The 23,021-nt window shown below is 50.3% G+C and overlaps 1 protein-coding gene across 1 annotated transcript; it reads left to right on the top strand.

The window, feature by feature from the left end:
- The first annotated feature begins 1,798 nt into the window (after positions 1–1,798).
- On the top strand, positions 1,799–22,375 carry LOC136006231 (olfactory receptor 14A16-like). The gene is made up of 2 exons (XM_065664283.1): positions 1,799–1,833; positions 21,438–22,375. The coding sequence occupies exons 1-2, from the start codon at positions 1,809–1,811 to the stop codon at positions 22,361–22,363; spliced, it is 951 nt and encodes a 316-aa protein (XP_065520355.1). The 5' UTR covers positions 1,799–1,808; the 3' UTR covers positions 22,364–22,375.
- The last annotated feature ends 646 nt before the right edge of the window (positions 22,376–23,021 follow it).

Below are 23,021 nucleotides of genomic sequence, written 5' to 3'. Positions count from 1 at the left end.
CCTGCCCAGCCCCGCGGCCGGGCCCGTGCGCCCCCCGCCCGGCCGCAGCGTCCCCACGGCAGAGCCTTTGTAAACTGAACCCGAGCCTTGGGACCCTGCGAGCGAGGCTTTAGAAATGAGACCGGAGACTTTGGAAAGTCAAAAGGAGGCTTCATTTTACTGCTTATTTTATCCCCTTTTTCCTTTCCTTTCCTTTTTCCTTTCCTTTCCTTTCGTGATAAACACATAAATGTATTGGCGTTCGCAAGTCATAGGTGTGGTTATGTGGCTATAACTGTACGAGTTTACGGCAACAGAAACAAAGCTCGCTAAAGACATAAGATCAGACGACAAGTTAAAAAGGACCAGAACTCTTAAGCAAAATGAAGTCACATAGCAAAAGGATTTGTAAAGGTAAAAGAAAGAAGGTGGGGGTCCTGATATAAGAAAAGCTAGTGCCTGGACAACATAAAGTACTTTTTAGCTTCACTTAGGTTGTAGAGAGAGAACAATGTTTATGTTGTAAGTCTGTGGAATGTAGTGGCCCCACTAAACATGAGTTAATGGTTTCACACCAGACTTCTAAAGTGTCTTTAGTTTTAAAGAACAGTGTTTGTGTTGTAAGTCTGTGGTGAGCTAACAGGATTTAGCGGCCCCACTAAGCATGAATGAGTTATTTCACACCATCCTTCCACTTGTTAGTTAGTTTAGAGACAGAGCCTCCCAAACATCTGCTAGCTTGGGATACTCCTTGTCTGCCCGTCCTGCAATAAATTTTGCAGGAAGATCACACTTTTAAATCTTTGCTAGTTGTCAGAAGAATTACAGATATGGCTGGTTTCGGCTACTTGTGTGGTTACTGGGGCGTCCAACTGTGCCAAAGGTGAACAGTACGCTGTGAGGAAGACTGCTTACTTCATCTTGAAGACCCCTACTCACAAGAGGAAGACTGCTTGCTTCATCCTCAAGAGCCCTGCCCACAATCACCGCAGAGCAGTGCGCAGACACCAAGAGGAGGAGACCTATGATAACAAGTTCTTGGAGCTAGTTATAATATTCCTTGCCTGTACACGGGAATTATGAATATGTATGTGACTAACGTAAGAGTGAAAGTATATAAACCTGTAACAAATACTAATCACTTGTGCCTCTGGTTACTGTCATGCGCCCAGCACTGTTGCTTTTGCTTTATTGACTTTGTCCCTCAATAAAACCTTCTTATCTTGTTTAGAGGAGTGAGTTCTTATTTCACCCTTTCCTTTCCTTTCCTTTCCTTTCCTTTCCTTTCCTTTCCTTTCCTTTCCTTTCCTTTCCTTTCCTTTCCTTTCCTTTCCTTTCCTTTCCTTTCCTTTCCTTTCCTTTCCTTTCCTTTCCTTTCCTTTCCTTTCCTTTCCTTTCCTTTCCCTCTCCTCTCTCCCCTCCCCTCCCCTGTCCTCCCCTGTCCTCTCCTTTCCTCCTTTCCTCCTTTCCTTTCCACAAAGATGGATTGAGATGAGATCTCAGGCAGGTTTTCCCTGTGAGGGTGTGAGGCGCTGGCACAGGGTGCCCAGAGGAGCTGTGGCTGCCCCGTCCCTGGCAGTGTTCAAGGCCAGGTTGGACCCAGGGGCTTGGAGCTGGAGGAGCTTCCAGGTCCCTTCGCCCCAGCCCATCCGGTGCCTGTGGGATCCCGCTCGGGGGTCCAGCTGCGCCCCCTCCCCTCTGCCTCGTACCGGCTGCGCCTTGCGCATGTGCCGGATCCCGGACTACAGCTCCCAGCGCGCCCCGCGCGGGGAGCCGTGCGCTGATTGGCGGAGGCGGGCCCAGGGCGTGAGGCGGAGCTGCTCCCGGCAATGGCGGCGGCCGAGCGGGCGCGGGGTGAGGGCGAGCGGGCGCGGCGCGGGTCTGGGGGGCGCTGCAGAGCCCGGGGAGCGGGGCTGGGGTCTGCGGCCCCCCGAGGCTCTGGGCAGTGGGGCCGGGCGCTGCGGGGGTGCTGGGGAATGCGGGGGGCGGGTGCGAGCGCTGGGCAGTGGGGCTGCGAGTTGCCTGGGAGTATGGGGTGCTGCGAGCCCGGGCCGTGGGGGCTGGAGCTGTGGGGGTTCCCGGACCTTTCCGTGCCCGCCCCGGCCACACGGCCCTGGGGATGGAGCGGGGCTGTTGTGGAGGGCCTGGGGGCTGTTTCCCCCCGGGGGGAGGTGCTGCTGGGGCAGCCGATCCCCGGCACCCAGGAGGGGGCAGAGGTGCCGCTGACCCTGAGCCAGGTTTTGGCTCCTGGGGCGGGATGGGGAGGAGGGACGGAAGGATGAAAACCCCGAGGGTGCAGATAAGAACAGTTTAATAACCGAAGCACAGTGCACTAGTACTGGTAATAGTGGTAATAATGGTAACGGGAAAAACAAGAGGAGAGGAAAGAAAGGGAAAAGGAAAAAAAGCCCAATAAACACAAGTGATGCCCAAGACACTTGCTCAGCACCCGCTGACTGATACCCAGCCCGACCCGAGCAGTGATCCTCCCCTTCCGAATAACTCCCCCCGGTTTATATACAACTAAAAGGTCAGTGTGTTGTCAGCATTGCTCTTGGAATAAAGCCAAAACACAGCAGTGCACCAGGTACTAGAAAGCAAACGAGCACTGTCCCAGCCACAACCAGGACAGTATCCACCCCTTATTCCACAGCATTTGTGTCATGCCGGGCCTCCCGCTTCCCACCGTCATCTTTCCCGTCTTTTGAGACTTACACATATACATATATCTACACACCCCCACAGAGATATCACTCCCTTAGTCTACGGACCATCCCTACAAAAGTCCGTTGAATTCATTCAGGCCATGGCTTGGGGCTCCATCTGCCATAGCAGTGTCTCCAGGCAGGAAAGATGGATGGGGTGTGGTGTTGGGTTGTTGGATGCTGAAGCCAGTTCCGATTCCATCACCGCGGCACCTGTCCATTCGGATCAAAGTCCATTCTTCATCAGTGTGGTGATCAAGGGAGTCAGGTTCAGATCCTCAAACCCAGAGCAGTGGGGACAGAGGCCACAAGGTGTCCCGCGCAGTGATGGGTGTTCAGCCGCCATGGAGGCGATCACGGAATTCAGTATTAGACAGCATCATAAAGTTCAATTCACTGGCTCTTTTCACCCCAAATCAGATCTCCTTCAGGTACACACCGGACTTCCCCATCCTCCTGCAATACCCACCAAATGCCCCCAGCTCTTGGAGCAAAAGCAATCCCACAAGCGGGTTTTCTTTTGCTCGAAGCAGCGATAACCAGGACTGGTTGCCCCAGCACACCCTTTATGCCACCACGGGAACTTTATCTCCCTCTATGGTATGTAAAAGTTGTGACTGGGCTGGGTCAGGCCTGTTGGCAGCTCCTCTGGTGTTGACCAACCAGGTGGCCTTTGCTAAGTGTATCCCAGTGTTTGAAAGTCCCACCACCCGTTGCTCTCAGTGTGGTGTTCAGCAGCCCATTGTACCACTGGACTTTCCCAGAGGCTGGTTCATGGTGGGGGATGTGATATAGCCGCTCAATGCCATGCTCATGGCCCAGGTGTGTCTAAGGTTGTTCTGGAAATGAGTCCCATTGTCTGACTCAGTTCCCCCTGGGGTGCCGTGTTGCTACGAGATTTGCTTCTCAAGGCCCAGGATAGTGTTCCGGGCAGTGTTGTGGGGCACAGCGTATGTTTCCGGCCACCCGGTGGTTGCTTCCACCACGGTAAGCACACGGCGCTTGCCTTGGTGGGTTGGTGGGAGTGTGATACAGCGAATGTGCCAGGCCTCCCCGTATTTGTACTTCAGCCATCGTCTGATAATCCTCAGTGGCCCGACTCTTGGGTACATGAGCATCTCCATGGCATACCTTCACCACCAGGTTCTGCATCTGGGCAGCGATATCTTGCCACAGTGCAGCAGCCCAGATGGGTTTCCCTCTGCGCTGCCAGTTGCTCTGCTTCCATTACTGCAACCACCCCCACAGGGCACTTGCCACCATCCATGAGGAAGTAGAGATAAAGCACTGGAGATTTTTCTCATTCATTATGTGGTGGGGCTTCTTCAGCATCTGTTCTCTGGTGACATTCCAAAATCGGTGCCTTCTGGCCAGTCCACGGTCACTTCCAGGATTCCTGGACAACTGGGATTTCTATCTGAGCTCGTTGTGTCATCAGTGCAACCCCCTTCCTTAATCCCTGTAGCATCAGTTGTATGACGTGTAGGCCTTCCCTTTGAGCATCCAGCCCAGCACGGGCAAGCGGGGTGCCAGGAGGAGCTGTGCTTCAGCGCCAGTCACTTCTGAAGCAGCTCGATCCCCTTCAGAGGCTGCCAGTATCTCTTGTTCAGGTGGGCTACAACCAGCCTTGGATCCTGTGTGTCCCCGACTCCAAGAGCCGAGGGTTCGACCTCGAGTCTCCCCTGGAGCTTTCTGCCAGAGGCTCCAGGTAGGCCCATTCTGCGCGGCTGGGGTGCAGAGCACATTTCCCATCTTGCCCAGTCCGGACTGGCCCAAGGGCATAAACTATCTCCTGTTGAATTTGTTCAGAGGCTTGTTGTTGCTCAGGGCCCCATTTGAAATTGTTCTTCCTTGGGTCACTTGACAGAGCTTACAATCAGACTGTAATGTGGGTTGTGCACGGGCCCTGTGGGGCTATTAAAGGGTGAGTGGGACCTGCTGAGCACTCCTGGGCTCTCCAATCAATGGATCAGCTCCTGGATGGCAATCAGGGAGTATCGGTTGGTGCCATATTGCCGCCGGTGCACTGCTGTGGTGGTGATGGGCACTTGCTGTTCTACCTTCATCAACCCCACCACAGAAGGATCCTGTGAGAGACCAGGCAAGGCGGAGAGCTGCTGCATTTCCTCTGTCTCCAAGACAGCGCTACCAAAAGCTCGTCAGTCACCTTTGGGCAGTGCCTGTCACAGGCGTTGGAGTAGCCTCAGTGCCTGTTGCTGGCATTGAAATAGCTGTGCCACCTCTTGCTGAGGTAGTAGTTGCGGTGCCTGTTGTAGGGGTTGGAGTGGCTGCAGTGCCACATCTCTTTTATTTGTATATGTGTGTCTATATGTTTCCATGTGCACTGTAACGTGACGAGGCAGTGGATTTTTACTGGAAGCTTCAGGCCAGCCCTGGATCTAGGACTTTTCTTTCGGGTATCTTAGAGCTGTCTGTAAAGGAGAAGGGGTTTTGCAGCACAGCAGAAACAGTGGCAGAGTCCCAGCCCCTCCAGCATGACTTTGAAACCCTCCCACAGTCCCGCACAGCATTAATCAGTATCTCCTGCAGGACTGGTCCAGGGACATCTGCATCACTAGACAAGAGCAGGACCGCAGCAGAAGCAGCATGAGCGCCTGGCAGACTTTGACTAGGACTAGTAGTTGGTAGTGAGGGTGCTAGTGCTTAGTCCAAGTGTGTGGTATGTGACTGTTTGAAGGGTGTGAGAACCCTGTGTACAACCACATTTGGGATTCCCCAGCGCATCTGGGGATACTCTGCTGTCAGGGCAGTAGGATCTCCATGAAGGTTTCATACAACCCTAAGATAATACTGCACAAGAATTGGGACAAAAGAAACCAAAACAAACAAACAAACAAAAAAAAAAAACCCAAGAAAACAAAACAACAAAACCTAAACACCAAAAGGTGAGACAATGAAAAAATAATCAAAGCTTTTGTGCACCCTTTATAAAAAAATCTGAACTCCTTTGAGGTTGGCTGTTAAGAAGGAGGAAGAGAACTGTTAGAGCTGAACCCAGGACAGCTGTGCAGCAATAATTGGCAAGCTTTCCAGGGATTTATGCCCACCACACCAAGCTCCAGGTTCTGCTCTAAAACACATACAGAAATATGTGTATTAGAAAGAAAACTAAAATCTACTCCCCCCACTTCAGACCAGATGCGGATTGGCTTTAAGAATCACACCAAGTGTGGCTCTGACACCAGAAGCACCTGAGCCTGCAGTGCTTTTACAGCAAGAGAGAGAACACTTGTAAAGAGAGATGAGAGGCTTCCACCCTCCCTGTGGCTCCCCATAACCCGAACCAGGTACAGTCGGAGCAGACAGGAAGGGGATGCTTTTGCTCTGCCTTTCACTTACTTCAGTCAGTTCTAACTGTGTGTTCCCTTTGACTCCAGAGCTTTTCCTTCTTTTCAGGTTTTTTTTTGGAGACCTCTGTGTCACCTTATGGCAAGATGCTACTTAGAAATGGAATCCAGGCATGCCAGGGAATCCACAAGGCTAAATGAATGCGTACTTTGTCTATGAACACTGGTTTGAGTTTATACACATGCTGGTAAACGAAGAGAAGCAAAACTGTTGTCAGGATCTAAAAGCCCAGGGAGGTGCTGATCTCTTCTCCCTGGGATCCAGGGACAGGAGACCTGGGAGTCAGGGGAGGTTCGCACTTCATAGAAGGAAGCATTTCTTCACAGAGAGGGTGTTCAGGGGGTGGCACAGGCTTCCTAGAGAGGTGGTTGATGCCCCAAGGCTGTCAGCTCTCTGCCCAGGCTGGAAGTCAAAACACAGAGCTTGCACCAGTTACTAAGAAGGAGCAAAACGGCTCCTGGTAAACCCAGGACAGTGTTGAAGAGGCATTTGGACAATGCTTTGGCTTTTGGTCAGCCCTGAATTAGTCAGGCAGTTGGACTAGGTGGTGGTTGTAGGTCCCTTCCAATGAGCTAGTCTATGCTCTTCTGGTCTGTGCTATGCTCTGCTCTGCTCTGCTGTGCTATGTTGTGCTATGCCATCCCATGCGATTCTATGCTATACTTTGCTGGTCTGTGCTATGCTGTTCTGTGCTGTGCTGTACTATGGCATGCTTTGCTATGCCATCACATTCCATGAGGTGCTGTGCTGTCTTATGCTGTGCTACAGCACGTGTTGGTGTCCTCAAGATGAAAAGGACATGAAGCTGTTGGAGCAAGTGCAGAGGAGGGTTGTGAGGATGATCAGGGGCTGGAGCACCTCCTCTGTGAAGACGGTAAGAAAGTTGGGGGTGTTCAGCCTGGAGAAGAGAAACTGTGTGGAGACCTCATAGCAGCGTTCCGGTATCTACAGGGGGCCTATAAGGATGCTGGGGATAGACTCTTCGTTAGGGACTGTAGTGACAGGACAAGGGGTGATGGGTTCAAACTTAATCAGGGGAAGTTCAGGTTAGATATAAGGAGGAAGTTCTTTACTGTAAGGGTGTTGAGGCACTGGAATGTGTTGCTTGGGGAAGTTGTGAATGCTCCATCCCTGGCAGTGTTCAAGGCCAGGCTGGACAGAGCCTTGGGTGACATGGTTTAGGGTGAGGTGTCCCTGCCCATGGCAGGGGGTTGGAACTGGATGATCTTAAGGTCCCCCCCTATCCAAACTATTCTATGTTTCTCTGCTGGGCTGTGCTGGGCTGTGCCGTTCCCTTCACTGCCATGAATCGCATGATGAGGCTGTTGTTTGCCTGAAAGCTCAAGTGTTTTTTCAGCTCCAGAAACAATTTCAAGACACACAAAGGTAACAAGTGGAAACAGGATTTAATTTCATTTCATATGATGCAGAAGCTCTTCCCTGTGAGGCTCTGGCACCGGGTGCCCAGAGAAGCTATGGCTGCCCCATCCCTGACAGTGTTCAAGGCCGGGTTGGACACAGGCGCTTGGAGCAAGCTGCTCCAGTGGAAGGTGTCCCTGCCCGTGGCAGGGGTTGGAGCTGGAGGAGCTTGAAGGTCCCTTACTCGATTTCGTACGCCCCTTCCTCTTATTTATTTATCTCCTTTTATGGTTTGATTTGGTAACTTTCTGGCAGAGATGTGGTACCCCAACTTCCTGTGTAACCAGCCTGCACCTGCTTAGTTTCCCAGGCTGTACAAAGACATTGTTTTTAACCACAGAGTTTGTCTTTCATCCAAAAGACGATCCTGTCTTTAACCACAGAGTGTGTCTTTCTAAGTTATGGTGTCTCAAACCCTTTGTCTTGTTCCCTTAGTAACTTAGCCCCATGGCCAGTATTGAAAAATCTTAGTATTGCAAGGCCTTAATATTGATCTTAAAGCTTTAATATTGTGAATATTAAACCAGCAGTTTGCAGCGGTTTAGCTTCATAGGCTGTACAAGAATAGCGTTCTTTTGCACCACAGAGCATGTCTGTTGCCCAAAGATGACGTTGTCTTTAAGCACAGAGCGTGCCTGTTTAAGTCATGGTATTTCAAACCCTTTGTTTCGTTCCCTTAGCAACTTAGCCCCAGCCCCAATATTCAAAGTCTTAGTATTACAAAACATTAATACTGCAAAGCCTCATCCCCAATATGCAAAGCCAGCAGTGTTTCTCTCTCATGCCTGATTTTTCCCCGTTGGGAACCTGCCATTTTCTTTTCATAGAATCATAGAATGGTTTTGGTTGGAAAGGACCTTAAGATCATCCACTTCCAACAGGCTGGGACACCACTCAGTAGCCCGTGCCACCCAAGGCTTCGTCCAACCTGGCCTTGAACACCGCCAGGGCCTCCCCACCCTCACAGTAAATGCAGTTGTTTTCATCATTCAGAGGATCTTTTTGGTAAAGGATCAACGTAGCTTATAGATGACATCACTAAGGGCACAGCTTCTAACTACCCAAGTTTGGATCATGAATTCGTTTATCCACCATGGAGCAAGAGTAGTCCTAAAGCGTTGCTGCCTGGTTCTTACTTGTTCTCAACATGCACCAAGTAACAGAAAAGACCAGAAGGAGAAGCTCTTGGGGTTTTATTTCTGGTGTTTAGGCAGTGGCAGTAGAGAGGAGACTGAGAGGTGTGGGAGCAGGCAGCTGTAAGCACAGCTTCCCTGGGATACCTGCTGAGTGGCTTGCTTTGCTTGTCTCTCTTTCCCAGTGCTTTTAAATCCTGAATTGTGAGAGTGAAATGAATCCGTTGATCTCAACAGAGCCCTTCTGCATGGAAATAGCTGCTCAGGAAGGAAAGATGTTGCATCGATGTTTCCTCTGGAAAATATAAGTGCTTTATGACACAGAATTGTAAAGGCAGTTTGTTTTTTTCCCCTCAACTTCTCCCTTTTAGAAAGTAAGTATTAGGCACCCTTTATGCCGTTGTTTCTGTCAGGAAGCTGGAGGCTCTGCTGGAAGCAAACCTGAAGCTAGTGTTTGGCAACAGCTCTCTGCTTTTTCTTTCTTTTCCCATGTAGTTTACTAAGGGGGAGAAAACATGAGGAAGCCTCTGTCCAAGGGGCATTCAGAAGGGAAGGAGCAGGAGATGGGGAGTGGAACAGAGGCAGAGCTAGGACTTCATATCCTCCCAAGTTTTTTGTTACAGAGGAAAGAGACTAAATGGTGTAAGAAGACCTGTTCCACCCTCTGAGATTCTTCACAGAAGGTTTTGGAGAGGCCAGCTTCCTGAAGAGGAAAAACTAGGAGCAAAAGTTGTGTTGTGTGTTCCCCTCACTGCACCCCTTCTCTGCTCCCCTTCTCACTCCCAATTTGCCCTTCTGCCCTCTGAGGTCAGTACGAAGCAGTGGGCAGGTGGGTTTGGGAGCCTCAGACCCACAGTGTCCGTGCACTGTGTGGTGTGTAGCCAGACGTGCGTCTCTGTTATCATCCACTCCCATTCCTTCTTCTGCTTTGTTACACTCCCATTCCTTCTTTCTCTTTGTTAATCAAGACTTCCCTTTGGTTGTTTTTTACAATGTGATTTCCAGTTCCTATCCACAAATGTCCCTCCATCTCTACGATAGCTGGAGAATAGTACAGCTGCTGAGACTGCAATTTGGCGCGTCCTGGCTACGTTGAGGAGTTTCTCATAAAAATACAGGCCAAAAGAGACATACCGCATCCTACTGGGAAAGCAGGAGTGTTTGTGGCAGTAGGCCAGGAGGCCCCTCTGAACAAGTCCCTCTGGTCCCTGAAAGTGGAGGTGTGGGATGCGCTCGTCGTGCCTTCCCTGCTGCCATTGTCAGGGCTTTCTGACGTCCGGAAAGTAAGCACTGTGAAAGGCTAACCCAGGACTATGGTTTTCCTGCGTCTCTAAGGCTTTAGTGTGAGAAGTTTTCCTGGGAAAGTGGTCGCAGTCTCTGTGTTTTGAGTCTTGTGCTTGGAGCAAGCATTCAGAGCAGTCTCACTGAGGAGTAGTCATGAGCACTGTGAAGAAGCTGTTGAAGAGCGCTGACATTTCAGTCCAAAAGTTTACTCTGTGGATTTGAAGAAATCACAGCTAATGTTAGTGAAACCGGTTTTGGCAGGATGCGTGGTTTGTTACCAGTGCACCGTAGAACGGACCCTGGTGAAAACAGTTTGACCTTGTAAAATGTCAGGCAGTTGAGCTAACCCCAGTTTTAAAGGGAACTTGACTGTGCAGTGAAATTCCTGAAGCTGTCAAGTGTGAGGATCTGGGGTGCAAAGTCCTCAGGCTGTCCCTACTTTCCATCACAGGAGGTTTGTCAGGGTTAGGAGCAGATGCTATTATTATGGTTCTGTTTCCTGGCCAGCTGCTTTAAGGTTTCAGCCGTAAAGAGCTTTTGGTTGATTTTGGTGCCTCCTTCTGACCAGGCAGAAACAGGCAGCTTTCACAGTGTAGCATTTGCCCATAGTGATTTTGCCCGCAGTGCACACGCAGTGTGTTCAGTGCAAGCAGGGGAGCCCCAGAGTTTTTGCGGGGGTGTTTTACAGACCTCACTTCTCAGAGGCAGGGCTACAGATGCCTGTAACAGTGCCTGGGTTGTTTCAGCTTAAAAGCGTTCTGTGAAAACACCTTCTCAAAAGTTAGCAGTCTTTAGCTCACATACTTCTTTAGACCAAATGCTTCTGGTTTTGGAGATGTCTTGGCATGAAAGACCCAGGGTCTGCTTGGGATTTGTTTGGGTTTGTTTTTGTTTGTTTGTTTTGTGTGGGCAGTATCACCAATCACAATGGTAGAATTTAAATATCAATCCATGCTGTCAGGTTTTGAATGGTAGGATGTACAAGCACCCTTAATCATAACATTACTTAGGTCCACTTCCATAGGAACAAGACCATTTTGTTTCACTTCAGCATTCTGGAATGTGCCAGCCCCGTAGTGTTAATAAACCTACAGTGCCCTATAAGACAGGTGAGTGAAATACCGAGATTGCCTTTTAATCATGGTGCTTAAGAGGTAGACATACGTTTGTTTGTTTTAAAAATTCATATCCTTCAAAATGCACTCGCAAGTGCATTGTGTCCCTTCCCAAATGCTGCAGTAAGCATTACTGAAGGCAATTCCATAAAAGAGGGCAGTTTTGCAGGTGGCCTTTTCTCTTGCTTTTTGATTGCGCTGACTTTCCTTACCCTTCTCTACCCCCGTGTCCCTTCTTTTCTTGCAGCTTTGTGTCTCAAAGTTCCCAGGCAGGTTTGTGACCTACACTGATGTTCAGGCTTCCTACAGATACAAACGCGATCAGTGGAATTACTTGAGGCAGTTCTGCAGACCTGGTTTTAGGGGTCCTCACAAGGTCTGCGTGTATCAGGAGGTGATGGAATACATGTGTTTTCATCAAGCAATGTGTAATACGCATGATTTTCCTGAGCTACAGCAAAGCTTTGAATTATTCTGATTTCACCATATAAGGAGTTGTCCCATACATATGTTTTCAGTGATTTGGTAAGGGATGAAGGTCTTGTATGCACATCAGATCCCTAACTCTTTCAGTGATTACTATTTGCTTAAAGAGAATCTGCAGCTACCCATGTGGTTGCGGTATTGTGGCAAGTATCCTTTAGTACTTAAGTGCTCCACAGCAGTCGAGTAGTGTCTCAAACCAGTTCTTAAGGCTCCTGTGTTATGTAGAGCTCCTCAGTAATTTAGCTAGGAAAAGAAGTCTGTCTTTCGTGGAACTGATTTTGGACTCAAATGTACTGTGTTATTTCTCCCATCTCTAAACCACCCTGCAATTCAGCTATGTTAGTTGTGTTAAATTCTTACTCTCTAAGAGAAAAGTAAGGGCGAGGCAAGGAGCAATCGCCCAGTCATTACTGCCTTATCTGCCGATGCAAAGTGAAGAGGTCTTTCTTTTTTGTCACTAGAAAAGTTAAGAATAGTCTTTTCCCAAATCACACTGAGAGGCTGGATTCTCACATCATGACTGTGTCTTGCAGGTCCACCAGTCAAGTTTGGGGAGGAGGCTACAGAGTCCAGTTTGGGGCATTTTCTCAGAGTGTGTGGGAAACAAAACCCACGTAGTTAATTCTGCTACGTATTCAGCGTTCCCGGTTTTCCTCTTTTTAGTCTGTTGGTGAAGCCCTACGTGATGACGATTGTCCTTCGATGATCATTCCAAGCAGGCCTTGTGAGTGGTTCTATTTCTTACACACACCTTAGCAGATTGTAAGCATTCCCGTGAAATCACAACCCCAGTCTGAAAAGTGTTCTGTGGCAAGATCGCAAGGTGCTGGCTCTTACCTGGCAGTGGCATCCATTCAGTTTTAAACAGTTTGAAAGTATAAAGATTTATCATAATTTTTTCTGGAGAGCCATCCATGGACACTTGGAGTGTGATTGGGTCAAGCTGAGCTCTTTCTTGCTCTTGAATCATCACTGATAAGAAATGCTTTACAGCGCAAACTGTGCCTTCCAAAACCTGTGAGCACCCAACCCAGCCCAAGCTGTTGACATGAAGGAAATGCCACGACGGCAGAAAGGCTCATCTGGGCAGCTGTTGAAGTTCTTGTGGTACTTGAGCCCAGTTACAGGGCACCTTGCTTTTCGGTGCTGCACATAGTGCTGCCTGTGCAGGGCGGCAGAGGAATTAAGGGGACAAAAAGCTGGTTTTGTCACTGTGGTCAGCAGGGGCTTTTGAGTAGACAAGCACAGGTCTCAGAGCTCAAGAGTATCTGTCACTGTCCTAGAAGCTCATGCAAATGAGGAACTGCTGTTTATTTTGCCATGCTTTAAAATAGAGATCGTGTAAGGCAGGCACAGGCTGTCAAAAAGAGAAAATAATGGATGAAGCGATAAAGAATTAAAAATCTGCATGACGCAAAAGGCAGAAAATCATTTGCAAAGAAGCTCTTACCCTCTTTTAGACTCCAGCCACAGGTGAAGATCAGAGACGAAGGAAAAGAGACATGCAACTGATGCTACGTGGAGTAAATGGTCTGCACTAATTACACAACGCGCTCGAATAGGAAATCCCAGTCGTCCAGGCATTCTGGAAGTCATCATGGAGTGGCCAGAGGGCAAAGATTTCGGAATGTCAGCAGAGGAGGAGGCGATGCGTGCTGAAGAGCCCCCACCATATAACGAACTGTCAGAAAGTGAAAAACAGTATGCCTTGTTTACTGATGGGTCCTGCCGTATTGTGGGAAAGCATCGGAGATGGAAGGCAGCCGTATGGAGTCCTCGGCGACAGGTTGCAGGAACTGCTGAAGGAGAGGGCGAATCGAGTCAGTTTGCCGAGGTGAAAGCCACCAGCTGGCCCTGAGCATCGCTGAACGAGAAAAGTGGCCAGTACTTTATCTCTGTACTGACTCATGGAGGGTTTGGGGTGGTTTTGTGTGTTTTGGGTGTTGTTTTGGGCTGTTTTTGGTCCATTTTGGTGCTGTTTTGGGCGTCTAACCCTGTATCCCATAGGAGAAGCAGGACAAGGTGGTTTTGGGGTGTTGTGGGGTGTTTCGGGGCTGTTTTGGTTCTCTGACCCTGTATCCTATAGGAGAAGCAGGACAAGGTGTTTTTGGGGTGTTTCTGGCTTCTTTGGTGCACTGAAATTGTGTCCCATAGGAGAATCAGGTCAAGATTGTTTTGGGTTGGTTTTGGCATGGTTTTGGGGTGTTTGATTTTTTTTATGTAGTTTTTTGTGTGTTTAGGGTGTTTTGGGGCTCTGACGCTGTATCCCATAGGAGAAGCAGGACAAGGTGGTTTTGGGGTGGTTTAGTGTGTTTTTGGGGAGTTTATGGGGTGTTTTGCGGCTCTGGCCCTGTATCCCATAGGAGAAGGATGACAAGGTCATTTTGGTGTGTTTTGGGTTGTTTTTTGCGTGGATTTTCAGTTTTCTGGTGGCGTTTTGGGGCTGTTTTGGTACTCTTATCCTGTATACTGTAGGAGAAGCAGAAGAAGGTAGTTTTGGGACGTTTTAGGTTGGTTTTGGGGTGTTTTTGGCGTGGTTTTGTGTCCTGATCCTGTATCCCATAGGATAAGCAGGGCAAGGTGGTTTTGGGGTGGTTTTGGGGTGGTTTTGGGGGCTGTTTCGTCAATGTTTTGGGGCTCTGACCCTGTATGCTATAGGAGAAGCGGGACAAGGTGATTGTGGGGTGGTTTAGAGTTGATTTTGAGCAGTTTTGGGGTGTTTTGGGTCTGTTTTGGAGCTCTGACCCTTTATCCCATAGGAGAAGCAGGACAAGGTGGATTTTTGTGGTGTTTCAGGATGTTTTGGGGTGGTTTGGGGTTTGTTTTGAGCTCTTTTGGGCTGTTTTGGGGCAGTTTTGGGGCTCTGACCCTTTATCCTATAGGAGAAGCAGGACAAGATGGTTTTGCTATGGTTTAGGATGTTTTTGGTTTGTTTTGGGGTGTTTTGGGGTTTGTTTTGAGCTATTTTGGGCTGTTTTGGGGCACTTTTGAGGCTCTGACCCTGTATCCCATAGTAGAAGCAGAACAAGGTAGTTTGGAGGGGTTTTTGCTGTGTTTTGGGGTGTTTGGGTGTGTTTTTGGTCTGTTTTGAGCTGGTTTGGGGCTCTGAGCCTGTATCCCATAGGAGAAGCATGACAAGGTAGTTTTGGTGTGTTTTAGGGTGGTTTTGGTGTGGTTTTGTCATGGTTTTGTGGTCTGACCCTGTATCCCATAGGAGAAGCAGGAAAAGGTGGTTTTTGGGTGGGTTTGGGGTGGGTTTGGGCTGTTTCAGTAATGTTTTGGGGCTCTGACTCTGTATGCCATAGCATAAGCAGGGGAATGTGATTTTGGGGTGGTCTGGGGTTGGTTTTTAGGTGTTTTGGGCTCTTTTGGGGCTCTGACCCTGTATCCCATAGGAGAAGCAGGACAAGGTGTTTTTTTGTGGTGTTTTAGGATGGTTTTGGGTTTGTTTGGGGTTGTTTAGGGGATCTTTTGGGCTCTTTGGGGGCTCTTTTGGGGCTCTGACCCTGTATTCCGTAGGAGAAGGAGGACTAGGGGATTTTGGTATGTTTTGGGGTGTGTCGGGGCTTTTTTGGTGTGCTGAAAGTGTGTCCCATGGAAGAAGAAGATTAAGATGGTTTTGAGGTGGTTTGGGGTTTTTTGAGGCTCTGAAGCTGTATCCCATAGGAGAAGCAGGCCAAGGTGAATTTGGGGTGTTTTGGGGTGTTTTGAGCATTTTTGTGGGCTTCTTTTTTTTTTTGTGGTGTTTTGAAACAGTTTTGGTCTCTGACCTTGTATTCCATAGGAGAAGCAGGACAAGGTGGTTTGGGGGTTTTGGGGGGTGTGTTTGGGCTGTTTTGGGGCTGTTTTGGGGCTGTTCTGGGGGTCTGACCCTATATCCCAGAGAAGAAGCAGGACAAGTTGATTTTGCTGTGTTTTGGAGTGTTTTGGGGCTCTATTAGGCCTCTGACCCTAGGACAAGGTTATCTTGGGGTGTTTTCGGGGTGGTTTTGGTTTGTTTTGCGGCTGTTTTGGTTCTCTGACCCTGTAAACCATAGGAGAAGCAGGACAAGGTGGTTTTGGTGTGTTTCGGGGCTGTTTTGGTTCTCTGACCCTCTTTCCCATAGGACAAGAAGCACAAGCTGGTTTTGGGGTGTTTTGGGGGCTTTTTTGGGGGTCTGACCCTGTATCCCATAGGATAAGCAGGACAAGGTGATTTTGGGGTGGTTTTGGGGTGTTTGGGGTGATTTTGGTTTGTTTTGCGGCTGTTTTGGTTCTCTGACCCTGTAATCCATAGGAAAAGCAGGACAAGGTGGTTTTTGGGGTGTTTTCGGGTGTTTCGTTGCTGTTTTGGGGCTTTAAACCTCTTTCCCAGAGGAGAAGCAGGACAAGGTGGTTTTGCGGTGTTTTGGGGGTGGTTTAGGGCTGTTTTGTCAATGTTTTGGGGCTCTGACACTGTATCCCATAGGAAAGGCAGGACAAGGTGATTTTGGGGTGTTTTGGAGTTTTTTAGTGTGTTGGGGGGCTGTTTTGGCGCTCTGAAGCTGTATCCCATAGGAGAAGCAGGAGAAGATGTTTTTGGGGTGGTTTTGGGATGTTTTGGGGTGTTTTGGTGCATTTTCTGGCTCTGAACCTTTATCCTATAGGTGAAGTAGGACAAGGCTTTTTTAGTGTGGTTTAGGGAGTTTTGGGGATTTTTTTCAGTGTTTTTGGGGTGTTTCAGAACAGTTTTGGTCTCTGACCCTGTATTCCAAAAAGAAGCAGGACAAGGTGGTTTTGGGGAGTTTTAGGGAGTTTTGGGACTGGTATTGGGCTGGTTTGGGGCTGGTTTGGGGCTCTGACTTTTTATGCAATAGGAGAAGAAGGAGAAGATAATTTTGTGGTGGTTTTGGGGTGTTCTTGGGATGGTTTCTGGGTGTTTTGGAGGTGTTTTGGGGCTGTTTGGGGACTCTGATCCTGTATCCCATAGGAGAAGCAGGAGAATGTGGTTTTGGGGTGTTTTAGTGTTTTTTAAGGTGGTTTTGGGGTGGTGTGGTTTTGGTTTTGAGCTGTTTTGGGCTGTTTTGCAGCAGTTTTGGGGCTGTCTTGGGGCTCTGACCCTGTATCCCATACGAGAAGCAAGACAAGGTGGGTTTGGGGTGGTTTTGGGGTGGTTTTGGTGTGTTTTAGCGTGTTTGGGGGGTCTTTTGGGGCCGTTTTGGGGCTCTGACCCTGTATCCCATATGAGAAGCAGGACAAGGTGGTTTTGGGTTGTTTTGGGATGTTTTAGTGTGTTTTTGGTGTGTTTATGGGGTGTTACGTGGCTCTGACCCTGTACCCCATAGGAGAAGCATGAGAAGGAGGTTTGGGGTGGTTTTGGGTGTCTTGGGTATTGTTTTGGGCTGTTTTGACTCTTTTTTGGTGCTGTTTTGGTGTCTAACCCTGTATCCCATAGGAGAAGCAGGACAAGGTTGTTTTGGAGTGGTTTGCAGTGTTTTGGGGTCGTTTGGTGGAGGTTTTGAGCTGTATTGTGCTGCTTTGGGGCTGTTTTGGGGTCTGACCCTGTATCCCATAGGAGAAGCAGGACAAGGTGGTTTTGGTTTTGGTTTGGGGTGTTTAGTTTGTTTTGTGGCTGTTTTGGGGCTTGTTTAGGGCTCTTACCCTCTATACCATAGGAGAAGCAGAAGAAGGTGGTTTTGGGGGGGGGGGTTTGGTGTGTTTTGATGCTGTTTTGGGGCTCTGCCCTGTATCCCATATTAAAAGCAGGAGAAGGTGGTTTTAGGGTGTGGTTTTGGTCTGTTTTGGGACTGTTTTGGGGCTATGACCTGTATTCCATAGGAGAAGCAGGTCAATGTGTTTTTGGGGTGTTTTGAGGATTTGATTTTTTTGGTCAAGGTGGTTTTGGGGGGATTTTTTGGTGTGTTTTGATGCTGTTTTGGGGCTCTGACCCTGTATGCCATAGGAGAAGCAGGACAAGGTCGTTTTGGGGTGGTTTTGGGGTGTTTTGGGGCTGGTTTGGGGTTGGTTTGGGGCCCATTTTGGACTCTGTATTCCGTAGGAGAAGGAGGACAAGGTGGTTTAGGGGTGTTTTAGGGTGTTTTTTGGGTGATTTTGTGCTCTGACACTGTATCCCATAGGAGAAGTAGGACAAGGTGGTTTTGGTGTGTTTTGTGGTGGTTTTGGGATGTTTTGGGGGTGTTTGAGGGCTGTCTTTGTGCTGTTTCGGCGCTGTTTTGGGGCTCTGACCCTGTATGTCATAGGAGAAGCTGGACAAGCTGGCTTGGGGGTGTTTTTGTTGTGGTTTGTGGGTGGTTTTGAGATGCTTTGGGGATGTTTTGTTTTTGCTGTTTTGGGCTGTTTTGGGACTGGTTTGGGGCTGGTTTGAGGCTCTGACCCTGTATCCCATAGGAGAATAGGGACAAGGTGGTTTTGGGGTGTTTTGGGGTTGTTTTGGGGCTCTTTTTGGGGTGTTTAGGGGCTCTGACCCTGTATCCCATAGGAGAAGCAGGGCAAAGTGGGTGTGGGGTGTTTTGGGGGTTTTTGGGCCTGGTTTTGTTCTCTTTTGGGGCTCTGACCCTGTATCCCATAGGAGAAGCAGGGCAAAGTGGGTGTGGGGTGTTTTGGGTGTTTTTGGGCCTGGTTTTGTTCTCTTTTGGGGCTCTGACCCTGTATCCCATAGGAGAAGCAGGGCAAGGTGAGTTTGGGGTGTCCGTGCTGCCTGGATGCTATAGATGGAGATGGAGAGCAGGGAATGGGGCGGTGGAGGCACTGCCCTTCAGTCTCCGGAGCTTCTTGGTCCAGGTTTGTTTGCTCCGCCGCTCTGGTGCGCTGCTGAGGATGAGCACGGCCTGTGCCGCCAGGGAACAGAGGCAGGGACCAACCTCATGCAGCAGCGGTTCCAGGGCTGTGATCCAAAGAGACCGGGATGAGCTCCCCCATAGCCTCCAGCATCCCCCCAGCCCGTGTGGGGGATGAGCAGGAGCACCTGTGGTAGGGACTGGGAGCACTGGGAGGGACTGGGAGCACCTGCAGCAGGTAGTGGCAGCACTGGGAGGGATTGGGAGTTGAGCACAGCTGCAAACAGGAAGACCTGCGGTAGGGTCTATTGAACCCCCAGCAGTATCTGGGGCCATAGTGGCCTATATTGGTCTGTACTGGTTCAAACTGGTGCATGCTGCTCCCTACTGGGATGTGTAAATTTGTGGCCAACACCCAGCTGGGTGGGAGCGTTGATCTGCTGCTTTCTGCTTGGTTTCTGACATTGCCCAGGTGGAACTTTGACATCGTGTAGTGCTTCCCACAGTGCTGTTGCTGCTTCCCCTGCCTCTGTGGGGCAATCTCCTCTGATGAAGACCTCATCTACACAGTGGTACAATTTCACCTTCGGAGGAAGTGAGACCTCGTGTGGGTTTGTGGTGTTCATGGGAGGGAGCTGAGACCCCTTCCAGTCTCAGGGCTACAATCCCAGGATGAGATGCCTCAGCTAACCGGGCTGAATCCCATCCTTCAGCAGGGGTAAAGGAGATGCCAGCGTGGGCTGGCCTGGCTGTGCTGTCTGATGATGGGACAAGAAACAGGCTGCCCGCACAAGTGGTTGTGTCACCATCCCTGGAGGTATATAAAAGACCTCTTAGGTATATAAAAAGACTTTTTATATACATGGAGATATTTAAAAGACATGTAGGTGTAGCACTTAAAGACATGGCTCAGTGGTGGACTTGACAGTGTTTGGTTATTGGTTGGATTCAATGTTCTTAAGAGTCTTTTCCAGTCTAAATGATTCTGTAATTCTAAGAAAAGCTGATGTTCAGACCAAAGTCTGTCTCTCATCACAGAAACGGCACTGCAGGAAGGCAGTGTGTCTCCAGCTGACGGAGGGAGCATCAGTGCTTGCTTCAGGCTCTTTCCCATAGGGTTCCCCTGGAGCCCCAGGGAGCCCTGGATGAACCTCAGAGGGGCAGAGGCAGAGCCACCTTGGGCTGGGCCTCTGCTGCTGAGCTGGGCCGGGCTCCTGGGACGCAGACAGATGCTGGCAAGCAGGCAGCGCTGCAGAGAGACAGCTCTGCCCAGGAGCAGGGCTGGGGCACTGCCTGCAGGCACTCAGGGGAGACCTGAGAGCCTCAGAGAGCTTAAAGGCACTTGGCAGTGGAGGATGCTGAGAGCTCCCTGCAGGAGAAACACTCCCAGCCCTGTGCATGGTAAGGCTCTGGGTGCAGGGCAGTGCAGCTGCGGTTCCTGGAGGGATCTCCTCAAGCTGCTGCCTCGGACAGTCCATGGGATCTGTCAGGAGCACTCTCTTGGTTTCTCTGTGTAGATAAGGAGGATGTGCTGCAGAGCAGGGCTTCCCTCTGCGCCCTGCGAGGGCCAGGACAAGGCAGGTCCCTTGTCCCAAGGCTGGCTGCAGGGTGTGAATGTGGGTGTGCAGCCAGGGGTGCCCAGCGCTGCCCTTGCGAGCAGGGTCCCTGTGTGCTGGGCAGGGATTCTGCTGCCTGCCAGGGCAAGCACTCAGCCTGCCCGGGAGCTCACCACGGCGCTGGGGGAGAAGCTGGGGGAGAAGGAACAACCCCTGTCAGGAAAGGAAAAGTATTTGTGTGCACTGGAGAGGGTGCTGGGTGGGTCAGGGCTGCTCAGAGCTCCACATCGCTCTGAGCACGTTTGCAGAGGGTCCTTCTGAAAGACACTGAGGCACCGTCTGCCTTAGAAGGAAGGATCCTGAGCTCTGATGTTTTTCCCTCTTGGTGGGCAGGCTGGGCAGTGGGAGCTGGGAATTTACTTCTCTGCTTTGGAGGAGGCAGCAAGCGTCTTGTCAGGACTTGTGTGAGCTGCTCCTGAGCCGCTGCCCAGGTAGAGATGCCCCTGGGCAGAGCCCTGCTGCCGGGAGGGGTGTGCAGGGCAGAGCTGAGCACACAGCCCATGGGATGGGCTCTGGGAGCCCTGAGAGGCAGCAGAGCTGGGCACAGAGCAGCAGCTGCTGGCAGGGACAGCTCCAGGCAGCAGAGACATGGGCAGGGAGTGGGGGGAAAGTGCAGCCCGGCCCTGGCGAGGGTACGTTCAGGCAGCTCTCTTGGTGGCTGGCACTGGAGGTGGCTGCTGGCCATGCTGTGCTGGGCAAGGAGCTGACTGTCTCACTAGAACATCTCCTCTGCAGTTCCCTGTCTGCTCTGCCTGTCCTGCTGGGCTTGCGACCTGCCCCCAGACAGGCACAGGTCTCCCATAGGGTCCTTGGGAGCACAAAGCCTTCCCTTGGGGTCGGCACTCTGCCATCAGAGTCCTTGGCTTCCTGCTCTGTTTATCACAGCTGCACCAAGGGCTGGGAGTGTGAAGTTCTGCCCTTTGAGTCAGCAGGGCTCCCTACCAGTTGTTCTTTATCTCATTCTTTCTCCTTTTCTCTATTTATCTGTGTGCGCAGTAATAGGACAAGTGCAGGGCAGCTGGGAACAAGAGTGATGGACTCTGCAGCTCTCCAGACTATGCACTAATCCACGGTCTGCTGAGCCCTTTCATCTGTCCTGTCCTAATACTGACCACATGGGCAGTTACAAAAAATAGGATTTCTACACCTACAATAGCACTTGTCAGATGAGAAACTTCTGAGAAATTCCTAACAAAGTCACGCTGAGGCTCTGCTCTGCAGCCAGCATCTTCATAGTTGTGAGTGCAGGCACTGAACCTCTGATACATCTGACATCCCTCGTGGGTATAGGAGCTTTCACAAAGCAGCTTTGTAAAATCCCTGCAGCGGCACAGAGCTGAGTCCTTGAAGCCACAGTGCTTCTGCCAGGACACTCAGCCACCAGCACCAGGAATGGGGAAATGCATTTGAACTTGAGGGGATTGTAGAAATCTTATGGGAAATGAACTGGTTTTATCCTGAGCAGTCTCCTGTAACCTGTCACTGCCTGTTTCTCCTCTGACAGTGCCCCATGCCCAGAAGCACCAGATGTCCAACGGCAGCTCCATCACCCATTTCCTCCTCCTGCCATTTGCAGATAGGCGGGAGCTGCAGCTCTGGCACTTCTGGCTCTTCCTGGGCATCTCCCTGGCTGCGCTCCTGGGCAACGGCCTCATCACCAGCACAGCCTGCGACCAGCGCCTCCACACCCCCATGTACTTCTTCCTCCTCAACCTCTCCCTGCTGGACCTGGGCTGCTTCTCCACCACTGTCCCCAAATCCATGGCCAATTCCCTCTGGAACACCAGGGCCATCTCCTACACAGGTTGTGCTGCACAGGTCTTTTTCTTTCTCTTATTCATTTCAGCAGAGTATTTTCTCCTCACTGCCATGTCCTATGACCACTACGTGGCCATCTGCAAGCCCCTGCACTATGGGACCCTGCTGGGCAGCAGAGCTTGTGTGCACATGGCAGCAGCTGCCTGGGGCACTGGGTTTCTCTGTGCTCTTTTGCACACAGCCAATACATTTTCACTACCCCTCTGCCGAGGCAATGCTGTGGAGCAGTTCTTCTGTGAAATTCCCCAGATCCTCAAGCTCTCCTGCTCACATTCCTACCTCAGGGAAGTTGGGCTCCTTGTGCTAAGTGTCTGTTTGGTACTTGGCTGTTTTGTGTTCATTGTGGTGTCCTATGTGCAGATCTTCAGGGCTGTGCTGAGGATCCCCTCTGAGCAGGGATGCCACAAAGCCTTTTCCACGTGCCTCCCTCACCTCGCTGTGGTCTCCCTGCTTGTCAGCACTGGCACGTTTGCCTACCTGAGGTCCCCTTCCATCTCCTCCCCTTCCCTGGATCTGGTGGTGTCAGTGCTGTACTCACTGGTGCCTCCAGTATTGAACCCCCTCATCTACAGCCTGAGGAACCAGGCGCTCAAGGATGCTGTGAGGAAGCTGGTGACTGGATGTGTTTCAGCAGCCACACACTGCCTGCTGTCCTCTGCAAAGGGCTCCCAGTGTAGTTCATGAGAAGCCAAGTCTGTCTTTGCTGCTTTACATTTGTTTTCCTGGTTCAATTTGTGATGATGTTGTCTTCATAGAAATGTCAGTTTCCATCTGTTCCTGCTTAAGTAGCCACTCGTGTTGTGTGAGCCACACACTTTGTGTCAGTGGTGGTCTCTCACTTTATTTAAGGGGAATAAATGATCCTGAAGAAACTTCTTCTCTTGATACGTCCTCACATGGCAGGAATGAAGGGGAATGAAATCAGCTTTCTGGCTGCTCCAGCTCTGAATACAGAGCCAGGCTCCTGTCCATGGTGCCTGGTGGGAGGACTAAAGGTGATGGGGGATAGTGACAGAGGAGAGGTTCAGCCAGGACAGAAGGAAACCTTGTTCCCATCGGCTCAGGCAAGTGCTGCATCAGGTCACCCAGAGAGGCTGTGCAGTCTCTGGCCTTGGGGATTTCCAGCTCGGCCTGAATCAAGCCTTGAACCACTTGCTCTGAGCCTTTTTCTGACAGGTTGGACTTGAGACCTCCTGGGGTCCCTTCCAGCCTCTGTTCTCTTCTGATCCTACAATGATGGGATTATGAAGGGCCACAAAGGTGCTCTGAGGGCTGGAGCAGGTCTCTGGGGAAGACAAGCTGAAAGAGCTGAGGGTGTTGAGCCTGGAGAAGGTTCCAGGGA

This window comes from Lathamus discolor, unplaced genomic scaffold (assembly GCF_037157495.1).
Source record: "Lathamus discolor isolate bLatDis1 unplaced genomic scaffold, bLatDis1.hap1 Scaffold_104, whole genome shotgun sequence".
NCBI classification, from domain to species: domain Eukaryota; kingdom Metazoa; phylum Chordata; class Aves; order Psittaciformes; family Psittacidae; genus Lathamus; species Lathamus discolor.
This window is presented reverse-complemented; position numbering and strand designations above follow the sequence as displayed.